The 23974-nt window shown below is 42.6% G+C and overlaps 1 protein-coding gene and 1 long non-coding RNA gene across 2 annotated transcripts; one reads left to right on the forward strand and one right to left on the reverse strand.

The window, feature by feature from the left end:
* Nucleotides 1-3818: 3818 nt before the first annotated feature.
* Nucleotides 3819-20022, reverse strand: LOC116717432 (beta-1,4-galactosyltransferase 3). Its single transcript, XM_032558817.1, has 7 exons — nucleotides 19893-20022; nucleotides 9835-10524; nucleotides 7283-7518; nucleotides 6135-6322; nucleotides 5930-6052; nucleotides 5753-5857; nucleotides 3819-4797 (listed from the first exon to the last, which is right to left on the reverse strand). The coding sequence occupies exons 2-7, from the start codon at nucleotides 10103-10105 to the stop codon at nucleotides 4530-4532; spliced, it is 1191 nt and encodes a 396-aa protein (XP_032414708.1). The 5' UTR covers nucleotides 10106-10524; nucleotides 19893-20022; the 3' UTR covers nucleotides 3819-4529.
* Nucleotides 14726-18008, forward strand: LOC116717433 (uncharacterized). Its single transcript, XR_004338739.1, has 2 exons — nucleotides 14726-15445; nucleotides 17436-18008. It is a non-coding gene; the product is annotated as an uncharacterized LOC116717433 (long non-coding RNA).
* Nucleotides 20023-23974: the final 3952 nt, after the last annotated feature.

Consider the following 23974-nt stretch of genomic DNA (forward strand, 5'->3'; position numbering starts at 1 on the left):
GGGAACCTCAAGGGTCAGAACTGGGACCAGTTTGATTTAATTTGTATATAAACGACATAAGCAAAGTTTCTAATGTATTAAAATTTGTCTCTGGTGAAAACTTACAACAACTTCTGTTCATAGTCGCCTCAGAAACCAGGAAATTAAAGAAATGGTTTGACAGCAATAAATTACCACTAAATTTGAACAAGACTAAAATCATGGTTTTTGGAAACTTACAAAAATATTTAAATTCAAGTTCAGACAGGGGGTGTAAGAAAGAGTTTATGTTCATAAGTTTCTCGGTGTAATAAATGACAGAATCAGTTGGAAACCTCAAATTAAACATTTACAGAATAAACTCAGTAGAAGCAAATCAATCCTGGCTAAAGCCAAACATCTTCTAAATAATAAATCACTTCATATTCTTTATAAGTCTCTGATTTTTTTTTTACATATTTAACATATTAGTGTGGGGAATTAATTACAAAAGCTCTTTACAGCCACTGAGTTTCCTGCAGAACCGAGCCGTAAGAATCATAATGTTGGTCATTATGAGACCAAAAACCCGTTATTCTTAAAATCTAGAATTATTAAAATTGTAGAGCTGGTGGGATTAAAAATTGCTGAAATTCTGTTTAAGGCGTCTAATAATCTGCAGCCTGAGCTCATAGAGAGCAAGTTTTATGAAACAGAAGGAGGAAAAAAGCTAAACTCAAACTTAAGGATTCGTAGTTTACCAACAACAAGAAAGAGCTTTTGAATTTCAATTCATGGAACAAGTTAAATGAGGAGTTAAAACAAAGTCAAAATTTTATACAATTTAAGAGGAAATATAAGGAAGTAATTTTCACAAGGTATAGAAATATGGGTGAGAATTAGCACTAATGTGTAAATATCTTGGATACTCAGCTTATAAAACAGGAGAATATTTCCAGACTGGACCAGGAGGAACCAGAACCTCCACAGATCAAAGAGGAAGAGAAGAATCCACGCTGCAGTCAGGCCGAAAACCAGCTTGAACTGAACCAGGAGACCAAGGCCGTTATTTTGACCGCTGCTAACGAGGAACAAGACCAAAGTGAATCCGAGCCAAACCGGAACCAGCTCAGAAGAACCAGCAGTGAAGCAGACACCTCACCCGTCTCAGGGAGTTGGAGCGACACAGAATCAGATCAGAAACCTCTGCAGTGTTCCTACTGTAGGAAAACGTTTGTGTGTAGAGCCAAACTGATGGCTCACACACAAGTTCACACTGGAGAGAAGCCGTTTGTTTGTAAAATGTGTGGAAAAAGATTCAGAACCAACGATTGCTTAATACGACATGTGCTAATCCACACAGGTGAGAAACCTTGGATTTGTGAGATCCATGGGCGTAGGTTTGGGTATGGACGGTCGTGACATGTCACGACCAATATTCAAGGGATATAAAATAGTCCCGACCAATTTTTGCCATATTAATAAAAAAAAAACAACATATGTATTTTTTAACAAAAACAAAATAAATAAACGAAAATCTAGATTGATTAGTTTAATATTTCAATATACTACGCAGTGGTAGCATTCATTTTAAAATTCGCTGTTATGAACTATGACGACCCGCTATTGGCTCACAGAACGTGGATCTACGTTCTTTGATTGGCTGCAACAGGCGGCGGCCAGCTGGCCACACGCGGACCGGAAGCTTGGTCCATGGTGCTGACAGTGAACGCGTCTCCTTCTGAGTTTCACATTTATTATGAGTCTCCATGTCGCCACCAAAAAAGAAAAGGACGACAGACATTAGAAGTTATTTCGCTACCTCGGCTGTAAGTACAGTGAGGGGACCCATAAGTTAGATATCTATCACGCAACGCATTTGTTGTAAAGTCCGGTGTTTAGTAAGGTCAGCACTGAATGTGAGGTAGAATAGGTCTGTTAATTATGTAATATTTTTTCACATAGGATGCTCAGACAGCAGAGCAAGGGACAGAGCAGAACGATGGAGAGGTGGCTGGAGCTTCAGGGCTCCAGGTGTTGGATCTTTTTCCTGAAGTGCAAGAAGTCATTTTTTGTTCTTATCTGCAATTGTGTTTGTTGAATAATCAGTAGATCCAGAGGATATTTCTTTTGATCTTACTTGTAATGTTTGCTGAATTTTGAACAGGAAAAAGTAAAATGTTCTTGAACTGATCTTCTGAGTATGACTGTATCCAAGCTATGGTTATGGTTGGGGGGAGGGGGTTATTAAGCCAATGTGGTGCCCTGCCCCCCCCCCGCCCCCCCTCCCCACTGGTAAAAAAAAAAAGGTCGGTCCGGGGGGGGGGGGGGGGGGGGGGGTAGGTCAGTAAGTTGTAAGGTCCCACCAAAACTTAGACCAAACCTACGCCGTTGGTGAGATCTGTGGGAAACGATTCAGGCAGAGCTGCTACTTATCAGTTCACACCAGAACCCACACCAGAGAGAAACCGTACCACTGTGAGGCGTGTGGGAAAAGTTTCCCCAGCAACTCTCCTTTGCGCAGTCACACCAGTGTCCACACGGCGGAGAGGCCACATGCGTGTGAAGAATGTGGGAAAAGGTTCGGACGGAAGGGAACATTAGACAAACACAGGAGAACCCACACCGGAGAGAAACCGTATTTCTGTGAGACGTGTGGAAAACTTTTCAGAGACAGCTACACGTTATCGCAGCACATAAAAATCCACACGAGGTAATAAACCAGAGCGGAGTTGCCATGGTGACAACGTGAGAAGTCTGACTGCGGTCGGCGAGTCATGAAAGTTTCAAAATCAACACCGATAAAAAGAAATGAATCATTTTAAAAACGTTCTTAGTTTATTACCCACAGCAAACACTGGTTTGTTTCTTTGCTTCTCTATTTAGCAGCCGCTGGGCTGTCAGCTGATTAACATCTTCTGCCATTAATTCGTGCTGCAGCAGAATGGAGCTGCAGCACTCCATTTGGACACTAAATCCAGACAAATATTTTGTAAATCAGAATTTCTAGTTGTGAATTAAATTTTTCAGAATTGTAGAATAAAATGTCTGAACATTTTACTAATTAGAACAAACTCATTACCTTAGATCAACTTTATCAGAACAAGAATCCAGAGAAACTATTCACCAGCTACGATTTAGCTTAGCACTAATAGCTAACGTTAAAACTTTGCTGCGCTGAGCTTCCCCTGCAATATTTCCAGATAAATTTTAAAGCACTAATTGACTTGGCTGTTTTATAAACTTTCAGTTGAATAAAGTTTGAGGTCTGTTGAATTCTTCAAGTAGTCAGACATTAATTTTGGTTATTTTGAAGTGAGTGAAGATTGTTTACGAAGGATTTTCATTTCCTCTCATCAAATTTTCACATTCCCCAAAAACCATTTCAAACGGGAAACATTCAGATACAAAATGAGATGTAAACATAAATACAGTATCAAAGGGTATTATAGAATATGTCATGTAAAAATTAAATTGAGCTGAAGGTTCTAGTGCCGAGGACAGATATTTGAATGGTTTTCCTGTAAATATTTTCCATAATAAAAATGTTAACATAAGTTCTGCATCACTAAGGTCACATTTTCAATTCCAAATCCAACAGCCTGATTTGTTAAATACATTTTTGTCACTAAAATGTTCCTCATGTCCTCCTCCACCTGTGATGCTGTGCATCACATACCTTGTTGTTGTGATGTAGCATTAGCTTCTGCTAACTAATTTGTGTTAGCATAGCATCTTAGCGTTAGAGGAACTAAAGTTTGATCCTCCTGGGTGTCTCGATTTCAGACGTCCAGCATTGAGTGATTTTCTGTTTCATATGAGCAACAAAAACCAGGAGGGAAGAAAAACCCAACAGAACATTTTCATTTTGAATCCGTTTATTTATGATTATAAGGCCACTGTGGACTGTGCAGAAGTTGGAAAGGAGAACAGAAATTAACTGACACTGAACCCAATGATACCTGTCCCGTTCACTTCCTCTTCTCAAGGAGTAAAAGTCTCAGTCTGTCCGACCCAAACTGCCGTTTATGGATCAGAACCAGGCTGGAGTGTCTAAGGCCATTTCCCATCTACGTGACAAGCCAGGCGTCTGGAACCTGGAGCTTCAAGCAAACCAACATCAAGTGATATGAAGAATAAAAACTTCTTCTTTGGTTTCTTCTGCCAAACTCAGAGGATTAGAGAAATGTTTTCACACAATCAGCCGTCGGAGTGAAGAAAATGCAGGAATTCATTTATCATCCACAGGAAACGAGGAAAAAGAGAAACTGAAGCAGTGAATCTGAAACTGACCCAGGCCCGATCAGCTTTCACAGATCCGATGTGAATCTGCGTTTTCTAATCAGAAAACGCTCCAGCAGCTTCCTCCTCTAAACTCCCTCTACGCTCTAAGGTCTACATGAAGAGAAAAGACGCGATTCTAAGGCCTCATGGTTTATACAGCGGCGACAGCGCCTGACACACAAACTCACAGAGTCCAACCGGGTTCCTCCTCTCCGCAGCTCCAGACGACCGCAGGAGCCACAAGGGGGAGCTATCGCTTCATTCTACCACAAATCACACCAATAGGATTATTTCACAGCAAGTTTCTCCTGGAGTTTGGTTGAAGAATTGGCTGCAAGCTTCTGTGCTGCAGCTTTTTCTGCTGCAGGATTCTGTGCTGCAGCAGCTTTCTCCGCTGCGGGTTTCGGCGCAGGCGGGCGCAGGCCGGACTCCGTCCCGATGTTGACGGTGATGTTGGTGTAGAGAGGCAGGTAGTCCCTGGAGACGACCTCGTACTCCACCGTGTTCATGCCGTCCATCTTCCAGGTCTGACGCGTCTTCGCCAACATGTTGAACCTGAAGAGAGACAAAGTTAGATTGACACAAACAACAAACGTTTTCAATTCAAATGATTTGATAAATAGACACAATGTCACTGATAAAGATATTCTTCTGTTTCAAATTCATGATCATTCATTGAACTTTAGAGATATGGATTGTGGACGCCAACATTAGCATTAGCAACATGTTTAGCATTGAGCACTAACTCCTTCTACAACTTGAACAACAATATATTTTCCGGATCATTGATGAAGCAGGAATTAAGCCCAGTGGGTCGAGAGCAGCAGCGTTGTCATCAGTTAGCGGATGTAGCTTGTCCGTCAGATTTACGGTTGTACTAGAAACAAAATACAAAAGTTCTGGCACTTGTATGTATTAAAACTTAACGCAATTGTGTTAAAAATATATTTTTTAATGTGCCAAAATCTATGTAACTGATTATTCAAAATTAACTTTAACATATATTTAGTCTATTTCTGACTAAATGTGTCATTTTGTTTGACTTTGTGTGGGTAATAAGTATTAACATAAAATATGACAGAGCCAACTCCAAAATACACTAGCAGTTAGCAGCTAAGTTAGCATTGCAACTGGCATGCTACGTGCTAACAGAACTTTTGTTTTTATCTCAAAACATTGTCAAAATAAAAAAATAAAAATCTTAAAGAATCATCATTTGGTGAAAATTATCAACCTGGAATTAAAACTCTTTACTGCTTGTCCACTTCTTCATGTGTCTGTGATGACGGGAAAACGATGCACCGCCACCCTCTGGTGTAACTCAGTATTACACCCTCATTCAATACACCTTTACCTCCTTTTAGTTCAGTTAAATTACCAGTAAAGCCAAATGTTAATCAATATGCTACATGTAGGATTCATGCTAATGTGCATTTAAAGGCTGGTTGCTTTGACTAGACCATGGAGTCCAGGCTGGGTGTCCAGCAGCAGTCGTGCGGTTGCTCTCTACCTCTTGGGATTCACGTCGTTGCCTTTGTCCAGCTTGTGTTTGATCATTTTGTAGCGGCCGACTTTCAGAGACGGACGGCTAATGAACATCCCCGCCAGAGACACCCTGAGGATGGAGAGCAGAAGGTCAAAGGCAGAAGGTCAAAGGTCGGTCGTAGAGAATCGGAACGGGTCTGACCTGACGCCGATGTCGTCGTCCTCGCCGCCCCAGCCCCAGTAGTTGTTGGGGAACCCGTTCATCTTCAGGTAGTGCAGCGGCGACAGCGCCGACACGCCTCCAAAGTACATTTTGTACGGAAGCCTGGAGGGGACAAGCAGCAGAGGCAGCGTGAGTCTACCAGTAGGAGGCGCCGTGGACTCTAACGGACGCTGCAGCGGCGCACTTGTAGCCAAACTTGTCCATGGCGATGGCGGCGTGCTTGGGGTTGGCGTCGCAGACGTAGAGGTTGCGGTCGTCCTCGGGGATGAGGTCGACGTCGTGGAAGAAGAGGCAGTCCCAGTCTTCCTCCCTCATCGCCTCCCGGAAGCCAACGTTCATCAGCTTGGCCCGGTTGAAGGTGTAATTCCCCGCCTGCGGCGCAAAAACACCCAGAAAACCCAAAACTTAACAGAAAAACTTTAGGAGACGCGCTGCAGCTGCAGCCCTTTTTATTTTATCTGCTAAATAATGAACTAAACTACTTCACTTTTACCAACATAAAGAAAATAAAGTTTTGTAGAAAACATGTATAAATTATTTTGGAGACAGAACATGAACCCATCTTTTGGGTTTTTGATGAGAAGTAAAATTTGCTTTTGTCGATATTTGTGGTTCCATTTACCCCAAAATTTAGATCAATGCAAAAAACTTTAATGGCAATTTATTATTTTTATACATAAAATTTTAAAGTGTTGCTTTGTAAATAAAACAAAAATAAATGCAGCTGCAGGGGGCCGCCTAAAATCCACCACAGGGCCACACATGGCCCCGAGCCACACTTTGGTTCAGAACAAACCAAAGGTTCATTTCTGAGTCATGATGCCGATTCTTAATGCGGCTCTGCATTCAGGGCTTCGCAGCCAGGGGGCGCCAAAGATCCGGCCGGATGAGGTTTTAATCTGGATTCACTGCAGATGTAAAAACGTTTCTGATTCCTGTCGACGTCATTGAAGCGGATCATATTTTTATTTTTATTAATATCTGAATAAATCCAGGAAAGAATTAAAAACTATTTGATTTTATAAAGAGAAAAGTTTTCCATAATAATCCAGGCTGCATGTTTTCCAGAACCAGAACCAGTTTATGGTTCATCACATGATCCTGTTTTCACCAGTAGACCTGAACTGGTTTCCAGTCTGATGCTTTCAGAGCCAGACTGGAGACATCGGTATGGGTCGATACCGAGTCAATGTTTCAATCGCTGCAGGTCATAAATAATCTGGTGGAAAAACAGAGAAATGACGAGATTTTCCTCAGTCATGCAGAGAGCAGCCAGCAGAGGGAGCAGCAGAGCCGACAGAACCTGGTTCTACCGGGTTCTGCGGGTCTCACCTGGTGGATGACGTAGATGCCGTAGCTGAGCTGCTGCCGCTGCAGGAACGGGTGCAGGTAGTAGAGCAGGAACTTGAGGTGATGCTCGCGGTGGCGGTGCGGGATGATGATGGCGGTCCGGTGGCGGGCCTCGCAGTCCGGCGGCCGGTACCGCCCCCCACTCACCACCAGGGGGTTCTTCCTCTGGACCTGGGCCAGGGTCAGGCCGGACGGGAAGCTGACGTGGATCGGCCCGCCTGCGTACACAAAACGGGTTCTGGTTTACCGGACCGGAGGCAGAACCACAGAGCAGCATGGAGGCAGAAACCGGGTCGGCAGGCGGTTCTGACTCAGACCACTAGGTAGCCAACAGAACCAGCTTAGAGCAGCAACAGTTTCATAATGGCACCCTGAGGAAAAGCCAGCAGAAGCAGAGCTGACTGGATTGATCCATTATGGAATCAATGTAATCAATTAATCATTAACTGGAGAATATAGACTCTAAAAAGGCTGTTAAACCTTCAACTGTTTGACCCAGAACTATTCTGGTGTTTTAGCTCCACATGGTTCAGATTCTGGAAGAAAAAAAAAAATTCTATCTGGTTAATCAATAAATAATCACCAGATCAGAAACGACTGAATTTTTCACTCATTGATTGATGATTTATAGAAAATCAGCTAAAAAATCCTTCAAACATTCAGTAAAGGAAAACGGCTCTGCATTTTAGGCAAATTGTTCATTTTCAGATTTAGAAAAGAAACTGAATTATTTCAGTTTTTACCATTTCTAACATTGAATAAAAATATGCAGAATCTGGGCGAGTCGTGGCGGCGCAGAGGTTAAGCTCAACCAGGTTCGACTCCCTATTAATCGTTAGAACAATCGATTAATCGATAACTAAAACAATGGAGAAACACCCACTGACTTCAGCAGAGGGATGACCTCTGACCTCAGCTGGTCGACATGCAAACCAGCCACTTCTGTCAGAAAAGTTTCCCAGAATTCCTGGAGTTTTCCACCTGAACCACGATGAGACTGGAGTTGTGTAATTCTGCGATTGATGGGTTCAGCGGCACAATCTTCATGTTTTATGTTTTAGAGCCTAAAAGGCAACAAATAAACAGCAGAACCAACCAGAACCATCCTTTCTGGTTCTGGTTCCGTCTCTGCGGCGGAAGCAGCGGCTGCTGCGGAGGTGAAGTCAGACGACAGATTCATTCTCCTCTTTTCCGTCTTTAGAAGACCGACTTTCACCGAGATAATTAATCCCAAATCCCCAAACGGCCCGGCAGCGCCGCACTCATCAAGCTGGACCCGGTAAATTAGCGGCGCTGTGCCTTTAAGGCCTCCCTGCTGCAGCGTCGGCACGGCGACGGACTTACATAAGCCCTGATCTCGCCGGAGCAGAACGGCACAAAGATGCAAAGCAGGAACACAGGAGGGAGGAAGAGGAGCGGGATGAAGAGCCCGCAGGCGGCGCCGGTCCGAATCGGAGCCGGAACATGAAGGTTCTGACCCAACAGAACCTTCAGCCCTGCAGGATCAACATTAAAACATGGCTGCTGGACGGGAAATACCATAATAATAATAATAATAATAACTTGGCGAGACGAAGGCAGCAAATATTCTGATCCGAATCAGTTTCTGTTCATCTACAGAACCAGAACCAAACAGCTTCACGGCAGTTTAATCACGATTAATCGATTAGTGAAATAATAGTTTAATTCAGTAATCGATCATTTAGTAGCATAAAACCACTCAGTGCAGATATTGGACCAAAACCGTATAAAAATATTTTACATTAAATAAACCTCAGTTATCCAGTTATTGATCGATGGATTAATCCAGAAATAATCCCCAGACCAGCCGAACGCTGCATTAATGTTCAGCTGAGGATTTTTCCTCTGGTCACTAAACGCCTCGAGGTTCCAGAGGAGGAACCGGCCCAAATGACCGGGAAGTCTGGACCTCCCTACTGACCCCGCGACCCCGGAGGGGGGGAGGGGAGAGACAGAGAGAGAGAGAGACAGAGAGAGAGAGAAAGAGGGGGATGGATGGATGGATGGATGGATGTTATTTTTATTATTTTCTCCACTCTTTCCTCCCTGAATCGTCGTTAAATTTTAACAATTTACTCATAAAAAGTATTTATGTTTGCTGCATCAGGCAAAAAAGTAGCAATAAATAGTTTTAAAATTTTTATCGTTATCGGAATAATACCAAAAAATATCGTGATGAAATTCTTGAAATCATCCCTAACTTTGGTCTAGTTAAAGTCCGGGCAGAGTAAACTGCATGTGTTTACGTTTGTGATGGTGGGACAGGAAATACTCGTCTCTGGCCTGTAGATGGGATGCAGCGGTTGCTATGGAAACTTGCTCGTTTCCATAGCAACAAGTGGAGACGTTTACTGGATGAAAGCAGCTCCTCTGTGTCGCGTCATCTTTATTCCCCCAAGAAACAGGAAGTCATTAATCACCAACTAGAAGGTTCCCCCTTGTTTCAGAGGGAAAAACGGCAGTGATGATTTGCCGGGTTCTGCCGGGTTTGGACCGGAGGGTTCTGGACTCACCGATGAGTGGGGACGTCTTGGGGCAGTAAGGCATGTCGTCAGCGTGGCCGTGTCCCCGGGACAGGTGGGACAGGTTGGCGTAGACGTCCCCGCCGCCCAGCGCGGCGCCGGTGCGGTTCCGGACCGGGCCGGCCACCTCGCCCTTACGGAAGATCCGGATGAAGTAGCTGACCCGCTTGTGATAGCCCTCCCGGGACAGCAGTGCCATGACGACCAGCTGGATGCCCAGGAACATGAACAGGAAGCGCCACTTGGACTGCAGGGTAACCATGGCGACGGCTGGACGAACGAAGCGGTTCTGAAGGGTCCAGGTGAGGACGTGAGGCAAAACGGATCAGTTCAGGGACAGGAAGGCACTTCTGGCAGGAGTGGGGGAGGAACGTCCCCCCCCAGACAGGAAACAGGAAGTATCAACCGGCAGGAGAGGAAACGAGCGCCTGGCGATCCTTCAGCTCATCACCGGGCCGACCTCTGAGACCTCTGGAGGTCCGGCTCGCTGTGGGGTGAAGACCCGGCCCGCGGGCGGCCCGGCCCGCTCATTCTGCCGCCGTCGGCTGATTCTGCCGCCGCCCCCCCGTCATGGCCCCCGCAGGCCGCCGCCGGAACAAAGGGAGCGAGGATTACAGCCGGTTCTGGAACAACGATGCCGGCCCGCAGGACTCGCTGGCCCGTTGCTGTGGAGACCAGGCTCTGAAAGACAACAGAGGAAGAAAAGGCGTGAACAAAACGAGCGAGAGCGACCTCTGACCTCTGCTGCAGCGTCAGAAACAAACCCATTAATTAGTCGGTTAAAGCAGCTGGCCAGGCGGCGATAATCCTAATCCTAATCCACTGAAGGCGAGCAGCTTCCAGCTAATCACCTGATCGCGTCTGACAGAGGAGGAAGAACGACATGAAAACTAAATCTGTAGAAAAAACTGAAATACAGGAAACTTCGATCCACTTCACACAACATAAATGTTTCCACTCTAAAAATAATCATGTTTTTCTCTAATGACTTTGAAAAAAAAACAAGGTATTTTGTCGCAGGTCACTTATAAAAAAAGATGATTTGTTGCTACTGGCTGTTGTGACAAAAATAAATAAATGTATGACAGGCTGCTAAAGCTGCTGCTGGTCTCTTAGAGAAAAGTCCATCATTTTTCACCAGTCGCTTTAAAAAATGTGTCAGATTCTTACAAAACAAATCAATTTCCATTCGTCACTTTTCTTAAAAAGATTGATTTTAATTTTACTGAAGAAAAAATAAGAGGCTTGATTTGTTGCTTGAAGTCAGAGTTTTGTTTTAGATTTGTCGCTCAGTTTTAAATTCTGAGAGAATGAACATGAATCCCAGGAACCGGATCTGGAGTCGGTTTGTTTGGGCTCAAATGAACCATCATCCTCTTCATCATCTTCATCCTCTTCATCAACTCTTAGAGAAGGTTTCAGGGGAAAATGTGCATTAGCAGCACTCTGCAGCTCGTCTTCATCACTTCCCCTTACGGTGGCCGACAGGTGCAAATGCGCAGCAAAAGAGAAACATGCAAACAAAAAAAAAACACGCGCACAAATTAAATGCGGCAAGCAAAAAGAGAGACGCAAACACCCCCGAATGAAATGCAGCAAACAAAAAGAGAGACGCAAACACCCCCGAATGAAATGCAGCAAACAAAAAGAGAGACGCAAACACCCCCGAATGAAATGCAGCAAACAAAAAGTGTTGAAAACGGAAGTGCTCCAGACCACTAGGGGGAGTCAAAGAAAATAGTATTCATTTCTATGGGACCAGATGCAAGATTCTTCTTCTTCTTCTTGGTATTTATTGGCGGTTGGCAACAAACTTACAGTAGCATTACCGCCACTTACCAGTATGGAGTGTGGTTCGAGATGGTCTATAAACTTTCACTTTCTACCTTTTCCCTCCATTAACTCCTGATTAAACATACCCCCACACATACACACCTGCTTATATTATCCAACTTGCTTATAGCTTTATATACCCCTCTTTGATATTCTTTACACATTCACACCCAACTTGCTCTACTCATATCCTATGAAATAGCTTTGTTTTTTTAAGATACCGAATAATTATTTGAATATGTCTACTCCCGAAATCTCTCCTCAAAAATTCTATTAAATTAAACCTTTCTTTAATACCTACACACTCTCTCAGCATGCATCTTCTCTCTTCTTCATACTTACAACACTCTAAAATAACATGCTCTATTGTTTCAGACTTCTCACAATAATCACACTTTCCAGATGCAAGATTCAGAGAGATACCTTTACTTTCTTTCAAATTTCTTTCTCTGAATCTTGCATCTGGTCCCATAGAAATGAATACTATTTTCTTTGACTCCCCCTAGTGGTCTGGAGCACTTCCGTTTTCAACACTTTTTGTTTGCTGCATTTCATTCGGGGGTGTTTGCGTCTCTCTTTTTGTTTGCTGCATTTCATTCGGGGGTGTTTGCGTCTCTCTTTTTGCTTGCCGCATTTAATTTGTGCGCGTGTTTTTTTTTTTGTTTGCATGTTTCTCTTTTGCTGCGCATTTGCACCTGTCGGCCACCGTATCCCCTCATGTGAATAAAAGTGGGAATATGAACAGCTGATTGTCGCTCCTTGATGATCTGCAGATGAACCGGTTCTCCTGGGAGGAGATGTTTGGGTCAAACAGGAAGTTCCCGCTGCAGATGATCCACCAGAACCAGAACCGCCGGACGGCCCAGGAGACCCAATAAGAGCTGCAGAAGCTCAGAGCATCAGCGGCCCGCCTCCTCACATCCTCAGCACCGAACATTTATCTTGTTTATGATGAGAATCAGGACAACTAGCTGCCTGAACCAGAGCCCTGCTCAGCAGCGCCCCCGGTGGAGACGCCACTGCACTGTATGCTGTGTTGTAAACAGATTGGTAAGGAAACGCTTCGCACTCAGGAGCAAAGCAGAACATCAGGACGGGTTCACAGCGCAGCAGCAGCAGCAGATGATCCGCTTCAAATCCAACTTACACGCGAGGAAGGAGGAAGGAAAAGCAACGAGCCAAAAAACCCGCTGGAGTTTTTCAGACAAACTGTCTAAATTGGTCTTTAATCTTTTGATCTGTACGTTTCTGTGCAAACAGACATTTTTGTGTATAAAGATTCACTAGAATTAAGAAAGACTGAAGATTTGTCGCCTGTCACTGATGAAAAAAAGCTGCTAGATTTGTTGTGACTGTTTTAACAAAAAAAAAACAAGCCAGTGTTGTTGCTAGTTGCTTTTTTGGGGGGAAAATGGCTGGATTTGTTGCTGGTCGCTTTTAAAAAACACACACTATATTAGTTGCTAGGTTTTTTGAGAAAGATGCTACATTTGTTGCTTGCCTCTGTTGGAAAACGTTCAGCAGTTCAATCAGATTTGATTTTTGACAAATGATTTGATTTGACAAAAGAAGATGCCAGTATAAGTTGCCACATTTGTTGCTAATCACTTTACTGAAAAAAAATCACTCAATCTGTCGATAGTCGTTTTTTGTATAAAGGAAAAAAAACACAGCTAGAGTCTGTTGCCACATTTAGCAACTTTTCAGATTCTAGTGACTTTTTTCTTTTTATACGAAAAACGACTCAATTTAGTGACTTTTCAGATTCATTAAGTTAGAAACTCCACTGTTCCTCCTGAACACACCCTGCGAGCGCCACACCTGGCCACGCCCCTCACTGCCTCTTGGCTCCGCCCACTTTGGAGTTTTTCCAACAAAATCCCGGAGAATCAGTGGAGTTTTGTCCAGAAGAAGACTATATGAGCATAAGTTATTTTTAAATTGGTCGGATGTTAAATACTGACTGAATTTTTCCAGGCAGAAATAAACTGACATGTGGATCGCTCTTCCTTTGGTAGGAGATGATAAACTTCTGCTCATGTTTAACGTCCCAATAATCTTTAGCCGCAGCAGCGGATGCTTTCAGTGTGCAGCGCATCAATATTGCATCTGCTGCAGACTTAAGAGAGAAAGACTGCCATGAAGTTAGCTTGAGGATGAGAGGAAGCTGGCGGTCACCAACAGGAGGTAAACTCATTAGTCTGAATGCATTAACCCATGACATCCGTAATGATGACTGATTGAACATTATGAGTCATTATCAGCCGAGCTGCATTTCCTCCTGATGCAACATGAAGCCGACTCCTCAGACTGGAAGAGATCAGCAGCAAATCCACCCAGTCCACCAGGTTTCTGACTTTTAGCTAATTTTAGCTCTTAAACAGGCGTTTGCTCACTGAATGAAGTAACTTAATGTTAGTCTACATACTATTGATAGTATTCATGTTAGCATTTGATCTAATTTTAACAAAGTCAAGCTAACATACTACATTCAGCATATTCGCTTTAAAAACTATTGTTTCCAATGTCATTTTAGCATGCTAACGTTAGCTTTGCATCAATCATTTACATTTGAGCTAAATTTAAAATTAACATACTGAATGGAATAAATTAATGTTATAAAACAATTAGCTCTTTATCTAACATTAGCATTTTAGCTCATTTTAGCTTAAACTATTGTTTCCAACATCAGGTATCATCCTACTGATAGCCCACATGCTAATTCTAGCTTTGTATTCATCAGCTACATTTTAGCTAATTCTAACATTAACATACTGAAGTTAATGTTATCCAACATGCTAGCCTTAGTCAACATGCTACAGCAGGGGTGTCAAACTCCAGTCCTCGAGGGCCGGTGTCCTGCAACTTTTAGATGTGCCTCTGCTGCACCACCTGAATAGAATAATTAGGTCATCAAGGCTCTGGAGAACTGATCTACACAAGGAGGAGGTAATTAAGCCATTTCATTACAGTGTTTTGTACCTGTGGCACATCTAAAAACTGCAGGATAGTGGCCCTCGAGGACTGGAGTTTGACACCTGTGTGCTACAGTTAGCATGTTGTCTAATGTTAGAATTGCATCCATTATATTTGAGCTAATTTTAAATTAAAAGCTTCAACTTACATCCTGAATAGAGTAATTTAATGCTGTCAAACATGTTCGTGTTAGCCAACATGCTATAGTTAGTATTTTAGCTAGCTTTAGCTTTTCAGCTCATTTTACCTTATAACTGCTGTTTTTTCCACTTATGAAACATGGGCGTTAGCAACCCACAACATTTAGCATCTTAAAAACAGAGCGCTCTTCCTGATCTTTTGCTCATTACGCTCCTCAGCAGAGGGTTTAGCTTTGTATGCAGAGTTCTGCTCTAGTTTTTAATACTTGTCTTCTTCTCAGACTTTAGGACATTTCTGTAATTTACAGCACAAACATTCAGCTTACAGAACTCAACGCATTCTTACAGGAAACGTCCATTTTCTAGCTGTGTTTATAGTCTGAGCTCTGAAAAACTGCAGTGAAATTCCTTGCTGAGCCTCAGTCCAAGTCAACAAATCTGGTTCTGATTTTACGCCGGTTGACCCGAGTCAGATGTTCCACACGCAGCTGGTTTGGATCAGAACCGGTGAGGCAGCAAACAAAATGTCCCAACAGAAGCTGGAAGAACCTCATTTCTGAAGTTTCTACATGGAGAGAAAAGCTTCAACCACCAACGACCTTCATCCCCTGACCCTCGACCCCTGACCTTCTGACCCCTGGGGATCTGCTGAGGTGAGTCCAGAATCAGAGCCAGGAATCCGGGCCAGGTTTTCAGGGAAACCGTCAGCAGGAAGTTTGCTGCTGGGAACGCGCTCCTGACCGGCAGACATCAGGAAGTGCTACGGCCTGAGTCGGACGGCTGGTTTCCATGGAAACCGAGAGGAATTCACAATCAGATTAAATCCTGTGAAGTCGGGCCTAAAATCGGTCCTGGATATCTGGAGTCATTTAAGAAACTAATTAAAACACAACAGACTGAAATATTAGTTTGTGACTTCACTAAAGGGTTAATTTGTTCAAATGTATCTGAAATATTCATCCATTCATCGACCCAAACCAGGTTTAGTCAGTTTTAGTTTAATTTTATTTTATTGTAATTTTGTTTAGTTCAGTTAGTTTTAGTTAGATTTGACTAATTACTAGTTTTTATTGGTCATTTAGTTTTTATTAGTCATAGCAGTAGTTTTAGTTTTTTCAGTTTGATTTTTAGGTGCAGAATTTAATTTTTTTTAAAAGTTGTTACGTTTACATTGATTGGATGATGAATATTCAACAGAACATTTTCTAAAGATGGACTCAATTTTTAACAAACTGACTGGAGTTTTATCACAACTTCCACCATTTTGTCTCCAGGAGGAGAATGTGGCGCCGTAATTTACCGACAGCTGACGTAAACTGCTTGTATGGGGAAAAATAAATGTCACATCAAATCGAAAGGCTAATAGATTAACAAACATGAAAATGAAGGATATATCTCTATAATTTCAGCATGTTATATTATAGCTCCAGTTACTTATAGTTTTCCCCCATTAAATGAAATGTATTTCAATTAACAAAAATATTTTCTAACTTTCAGTTTTTATTTTGTTCGTTTTAGTTAATAACCGTGATCCATATATTGATTATTCAGTCGATTATGTTTTTAGTCAGTTTCTACAATAAAATCTGATCAGGGCTGATGAACACAACGCAGCTAACTTTATATTTCTTATCCCAACATGTTGATAATTTTGTGTTTAAAGTGACTCCATACATCAGCGACGGGCCCCCTCCTGTCGTCTCTGACCTCTGACCCATATGGAGCAGGAGAGGTTTGGGGGTTTCGGTCACATCAGACTTGCAGGACAGCAGAGTCATTAAATGATGCAGTTGGAGGATTTTTCCCTCCAACACGGTAAAAACAAAACCAACTTCCTGTTGGAGGTGTGAATATTTCCTCCACCACTAATGAACTTCTGTCCTTCCAGCCATTTTTTCTGTCTGATAACTTTATGGCTCATATTTTAGGCTGCAGCTCTACATACATGACAGCTGCTGCTCTCCGTAACGGTGCGTTCAATGACAAATGGGAAATCCAAGGTCAGGTGTTCCGTGTTATTGTCTGATTGCTTTGATTTAATCTGCAGTTCATCATGAAACAATAAAACAATAATCCAGGCATCCCAGTCCTTCAGATGATGTGATGAAGCCAGTATGAAGGAAAAACTATGTTTTTCTGATTCAAAATTAATTTATTCATTTGAAATCATTCTGTTACAACGATAATTTAAAATGTTTTATTTTTTCTGTTTGATTTTTCTTTCAAATCTTTTGTTCCAGACTTTTTTTAAAGTTTCAAACTCTTTTTTATGTCTTAAATTAACTTTTTAGTTTCAAAATGTTTTTTCTGATTTAAAATGATTTTTTCTGTTAAAAGATTATTCTGATCCTATATTAGAATTATTTATTTCTATTTTTTTCTGTTTCCGGTCCTTGTTTAAATTTAGTTTTTCTAATTCATATAACTTCTCTTAAAGATGTATTGTTTCAAATATTTTTTTGAAAAAATTAAATTACAATAATTCCCCCGATGTAGCTCCGTAGGCCCAGCCGTCCGTCAGACTGCAGCTACTCTGTGTTTACTGGACTTGCAGCAGGTCCGGTGCTGAACAGGCATCAGCAGCTTTTTTCTGGAAAAGCTGAACAAACACTGAACATCATTCTTATTCCAACAACCAACCAGGAAGAATGCGTCGGCATGGCGACGCCTGCCAGCTTCCTCGTCATGGAAACGCATCCAGAAGCCAGTTCGTGTCTCCTGAGGCCAAGGCGGACTCGGTGGGGACACGAGGTCTGCCGCCCCCTCCATCCGGTCGCTCTGATGACGTTTCCACCCGCAGGTGAGGTCCCGCCCCCATCCAGGTACCAAGCAGCCGCCGTTTCCATAGCAACGGGGACGCCTGAAGGGAGCCAACCGACCCACAACAAAACTAGAGCAGCAACTTCCACCGCAAGGAACACGGCGGTTCTGTTTGCACACAGTGAGCCGGTCCAGCGGCGCTGATATCATCAGGAGACCCGACGGATTTATATGGATTCATTATCGTTTTAAACTGCGAACACAGATTTGGTCCCAACAGATCATTGACTTGTTCTCATAGAAAGCGTTATATAAAAAAATAAAACATTTAACGAGACGTTTGTGACTATTTAATCCCTAAAGCAAACATTAAACACCTGGTACAGAAAGTTGTATAATAAATCATTGTTGTCTGATAACACAGACAGGTTAATAAAATAAACAAGTTAATGTAAAGTTAAAGATTTTAGTAAATAATTTTTTTCTTTTTCTTTTAAATAAAACCATTCTGAGCGGAACCTTTTATTTGAGTGTTTCTGGTACACCCATATCTCTGACGCACAAACAAAGTGACTTCTCTTGACCTGGAGTTCGTTTCTGCTTCAAAAAGCATCTGATTGGACGCTGGAAAAGACTTTGTGTTTCAGTTGCACTTTTCTCCAATCTGATGACTGAATAACGGATTAAAAACAATAAATATATTTATTAATGAGCTCATGTGTCTATTCTACAATTTAGCAGAATTATACAATAATTTTTAAGTTAAAAGTTTTGCTCATTTTGTGAATATAGGTTGATTAAAAATATAATTAACTTGATTAAACATCTTAATCAAGTTCCAAGACTAAAAAGACCTTCCAGCCTTTTCCGCGCTCCAGCATGAAAAACATCTGAAAGCGTTAAGGATTCTGACGTCCGCTGTAGAAAAAGGACCAAGAACAGACGGACATCTTGTTTCAGACGTCAGAAAGTTTACAGTAAATAAACATGACTCCATCAGAGCGGTTAAAACTCCGCTCCAAACATGGCGCCGCTCTGCTAACTCCATGTAAAACTGGGACAATCGTTTTGTAAACTCCACCGACTTAAATCTTAGTTGTTTTTTTTGTATTTCAATAAAACAATATTAAAAAAATATTTTTCTAAAATCTGGACTTCTTCTCCGTGGTTCTGACCCATGTTTTTCAGTTTGCTCCAACGTTTTTGCGCCATGGGATGAAAGAACTCAGGGGAGACAATTTCACTTTTTCAGCAAAAAATGCAAAATCGTTTTATTGTTCAATCTTTTCGTTTTACCCACTGAGCAAGAAATCAAAATGTATTTTAATTAAAAGGTAGGAAAAAGGGTGTCACAGTTGCCGTTTCCTAACTTGTCAGTCAAGATATTAATTTTAGTTTATTCCCAGCAACAAAAATCAGAATTATCTTTTAAAACCCTTAACTGTAACGGGTGTGTTTTTTTAAAAAGTCACTGAGATTTGTGGTCCTACTTACCTAATAAAAGAAACACTCTGGTTTAGAACCTACAATTTTCTATACAAGTTGTAAATTTCATACAAAGAAAAACGCAAAAAGTCACTCAAAACCAGTGAAACGGCCGCAAATTTACAGAAGAGCCGCAAATTTACAGAAGAGCCGCAAATTTACAGAAGAGTTCCTGTAAATCCTGAAGGGGGTCCGGTCATCAATATGGAGGAGGAGGAGGAGGAGGAAGAGGAGGAGGCCCTCAGGGCCTTTTGTTTGGAGCAGAACAGTGAAACTCCTCCGATAACATAAATCATAAATCCCGTTTCAGCTGGAAATCGGCTCCTCCGGTCGGAACCGACCAGGCCCTGAAAGCGTCTCGGTTGACCCAACTTAGCCGCTGATGAAACAAAGAGTTTCCGGTGATGATTAAACTCGGAGCGAAACTTTTCTTTGTTCCTGTTTTTCTGTAGATGGGAGGGACAAAACTAACAGGCTGAAACGTGAAGCGCAGAAAACGAGCTAATAACCCGCTGAGATGTTCAGGTGTCCTCGGATCACCCAGCTCCAGAACCAGCGTTTAACCGTTAACAGCAGCGGTTCTGCTCCCGGTTCGGAGAGGTGCTAACAAGTCCAAACATCTCCCAGCAAACACGAACAGAGCCAGGTCCACCCCAGGGCAGCTGTGGTTCGGTTCCGGTAGCGGAACCAACTCTTTAACCCAGGCTCAGGTCGCCAGATGTGGGGGAAGCCGAGCCGAGACGAACCGAGCTAACGACTGTTAGCTCACTAGCTCGCTAGCGAACGCGACCAGAACAACAGTATCAAAACTTCATTATTTTAACTTTATTCCTTTATGAAAACAATAAAACTTACCGAGAGAGGAGGCGTGAGTGTCGGACGGTGCTTCCCGCAGCCGCTCCGCCGTGTTTCTGACGTGTTTGTGAAGTCAAGGCGGTCCGAGAGGAGCAGGAGGTTCCCTCCCCTTCACACGAGTCCCACTCCGCCCACGACAGCCGGCGCAGGGGGAGAAGGTTCACGGTGCCCCGGCAAAAGTACAGAACTACCGAGGTGCCAAAACCACAGGCGGAAGAGTCACTCTGCCACAAGAACATGCACTGAGCAAGAACAAGAGTCAAAGAAAGAGAAAATATTTAGGATACATAGTTAAAATTACAGAACTACCGAGGTGCCCAAAGAGAGTAAAGATTCACTCTGCTGCAATAAAAATACAGAAGTATTGAAGTGCCACAAACAGCCAAACGAAGGAGAGACGTTTTAGTGTGCCATGTTAAAAATTACAGAACTACTCAGGTGCCAATACCAAAGATTCACTCTGCCGCCATAAAAAATACAGAAGTATTTAATACATATACATAGTTTGTCATTCAATTCCACATTTAAAAATTTACAAACTGAAAGAAATTTTGTTGCAAGGCTCCAATAATAAATAAATAAATAATAATAAAAGTATCAATGTAAATATATATAATAAAAGATGAAACTAATGGGAGTTTATGATCCTTATGGCCTGAGGGATGAAGCTGTTGTGGAATCTGGTTGTTCTGCATTTGAAGCTGCTGAACGTTTTCCCAGAGGCAGCAGGGAGACCTGACCTGCTGAGGGTGGAAGGGTCTTTCTTAATCGCCGAGTCCTGGACAGGCAGCGACTGTGAGGACGGAAGGAAGCTCAGTCCTGATGACTCTCAGCTGTCCTCTAATTTCAAAAGAAGAGAGAAGTTTTGAGATGTTGTGATTCTTCACCAGCCTCTCGAAACTCTTCATCATGATGGCAGCAGGGCGGAAGTCATTCAGTGATGAGATGGTGTTTTTTTGCCCTGGAATATATGATGGCCGTCTTGAAGCAGGATGGAGCTGCAGCACAGCTCAGAGAGGTGTTAAATATATCGCTGAGGACGAGAGCCAGCTGGTCGGCACAGGTCTTCAGAACCGGACCCGGTATCAGGTCCTGCTGCTTCTCATGGTCCTCTGAACATCAGCTGTCTGATTATCTGTTCCTCCGGATGAGGAGAGGATTTCCTCAGGACTGTTGCTGAGGGCTTCAAAACGACCAAAGTAGCAGCTCAGTGCATTCAGAAATCTGTAGCGTCTTCGCAGCCTGTGATTGTCCTGATGCTTTGCCACCTGCACGAGAGCTTCACAAGCAGGGAATGAACAAGGAAACATTCCCTTTGAAAAAATTACAGAACTCCTGAGGTGCCAAAAGGTAGAGATCCACTCTACGGCAATAAAAAGTATGGAACAACTTAAATAAATCTGACTGTGAAGTGTTTCTTAACTCCAACCTTTAAAGAAATAAACAGGTTTGAAATTTAAAACCTGTCACTGAGCCAGGTCTCTGTAGAAACCAGAACCAGCTATAAACCAGAACCTGAGCAACCTGTGAGGTTCCTGAGCGGTAACCGGATCATGATGTCAGAGGTCAGAAATGAGAAAGAATGAGGTCACTGTTGCTTATATGGAGTTATGGTTTAAAAACTGATGCAGTTCTAGAACAAAATCCCAGTTAAAAGTCAACATTTCACCCAGAAGATCAGCTTTGAAAATCACAACTACCCGTAAGTGACCTTTACCTTTATGAAAGCGTTGAATCCAACCTCATTTCTTCATCCGATACCATTCACAACCCTGGTGGAGACTTTTAGCTTCTGCATGAGTCTCAGGTCATAGGTCAAAGGCTTAAATAGCAAGACACCTGGAAATGTTCTGGTACCAGATTGGAAATGAGAAAAAAAGCAGCAAAAATCCCAAAATAAGACTTCAGGTTGCATTCACACCAGCTGTTTAATCCGCTTTAGTCCAACTCCGGTTCGAACCCAAACCTCGGGTCTGAGTTCGGCTGAAGTGAACTCTGGTGGTTCGAATGCGTATATGAACGCCAAGCGGACTGGAGACCGCTCCAAAAGCAGGAAGTGAACTACAGCACAGAGCATTCTGGGTAAAAACAACCAAAACAAACACGCTAGGCTAGTGCTAGCGAGAGAAATGGATCCAGAGACAAAAGAGAAATCCGACAAACGCTAAAATCTGATGCCACTCCATTTTTGTTTTCATTTGGTGAAGAGGGAAGTTGCATTCAATGTTTTCTTCAGAGGTTTTTGTGTCGTTTCTTCAGTGGTTTTGGTGTGGCGCCCCCACAGGTGAGGCAGGGAACAAGTTTTTCAAACGGTTTAGTTTATTTGACACAGAGCAGTGTGAAAGAGAACAGGTTTTTCAATTAATTAGGATCATTTTACACAATAGTTGAAACGTTGGTCCCAATTGAACCAGGTCTACCGGATCATCAGGCGTGAAAAAAGCCTCAGAAACCCAGGAGAACTTTGGTTTTGGTGCAATGCCGTCCGTCCGTTTTCTAACACCCTTGTCCCTGTTGGGTCAGAAGGTGCTGGTGCTTCTCCAGTTAACGTTCTGGGCGAGAGGCCGGGTCACCTGGACAGGTCGTTTTGGTGCAGTGATCGTTTTGTTTTCAGGGTTGTTGGAGAAATGGCCCAAACCCGTTTGTACCGGTTGCTTCCTCGCCGGGTCTCGGCCGCCCAGACCAGGATGGACAGTCTGGTGCCGGTTCTGTGGGACCGGATGTTCCCCAGGCTGCTTTTTGGGCCCAACCACAAGTTGGAGCGGATCTTTGGCGGCATGCTGCACCACCCGGAGCGCTCCGCCATGCAGATCTGCCCGTACTACTTCGACCAGGTGACCTGGAGGCTCCCGGCCGCGTCGCCCTGGTTGGTGATCCGCTCACACTGACGTCACGTCCGCCGCTGGTTTGTCTCTGTGTGATCAAACTTCCCTCCTGGCTATAAGGCAGAACAACCTGGAGCTGCACTGCTTCGACTCCTGGGGCGACGTGCAGAAGGAGAAGCAGCGGAGCGCGGAGCAGCATCAGAGCGGAGGCAGCCAGCCGGGGAGCCGGCCCGACGCCGGGGTCTACCTGAGCCGGCTCTGCCAGCTGCAGGACCTGCAGACCGGAGGCAGCATGACCACACAGATGTTCATCCACCTGATGTACGACTACAGCGACTGACGCCTCATTAAAACACGCCTTATTTTTAAAAACGTGAATGTTGGAGATGTGAAAACATGATTAATTAAGTTTACGCACCCAGGGAGAGAAGAGCAGGAGAGGATGACCTTCAGGATCAGCGCAAGGTCACGGCAGAAATATGGGGAACCGTTGGTGACGTTACACTGTCAAAAATTAACAGCAATAATTTGAGTTATTTAACCTGACATATTTGACCAAACTAAATATCTAGTTAACAAGCTAAATGTTTAGATAGCAAGCTATAAATTTAACTTCAAGCAAAAATATTTAACTCCAAACTGAATATTTAATTAGTAAATGAAACATTTAACTTCAAACAAAAATATTAATTTTAGTTAGCAAACTATAAATATTTCACTCCAAACTAAATGTTAAGTTAAAAAGCAAACTGAATATTTAGTTAGCAAGCTAAATGCTAAGGTTGCTAACTAAAAATTTACTTAAACTACATATTTAGCTCCAAAGTAGTTAGTAGGCTAAATATTTATTTTCATGTTATTTTTTACTGAATTCACTCATTAATAAATATAAATAGTTCATGTAACAACTGAATTAAATGTTTTCACCTTTTTTACAACTTGGTTTATTATATATTTATTTCGTACTCGCTTTATTTTTGTCCAACAATTTGCTGTAATATTTTTTCAGTCTTCTTATTAACCATGTCAAATTATTGTAGAATATCATGTTTTAATAACATTCTGTACAGATCATTTCTTTATCCCATTTGTCGTCCAGAGTTTAGTATTTTTCTTGATATTAACATCAGTTTTGGTCAGATTACAGTTCTTATTATACGTCAATAAATCCGTTTTATCATGTTTCCATGTAATCTTTATAAACTTCATCCCATCTCTGGGTTCCTGATGTCAGCTGATCTATTCCTTATTGATCTA

Source organism: Xiphophorus hellerii, chromosome 3 (assembly GCF_003331165.1).
Source record: "Xiphophorus hellerii strain 12219 chromosome 3, Xiphophorus_hellerii-4.1, whole genome shotgun sequence".
Taxonomy (NCBI): Eukaryota; Metazoa; Chordata; class Actinopteri; order Cyprinodontiformes; family Poeciliidae; genus Xiphophorus; species Xiphophorus hellerii.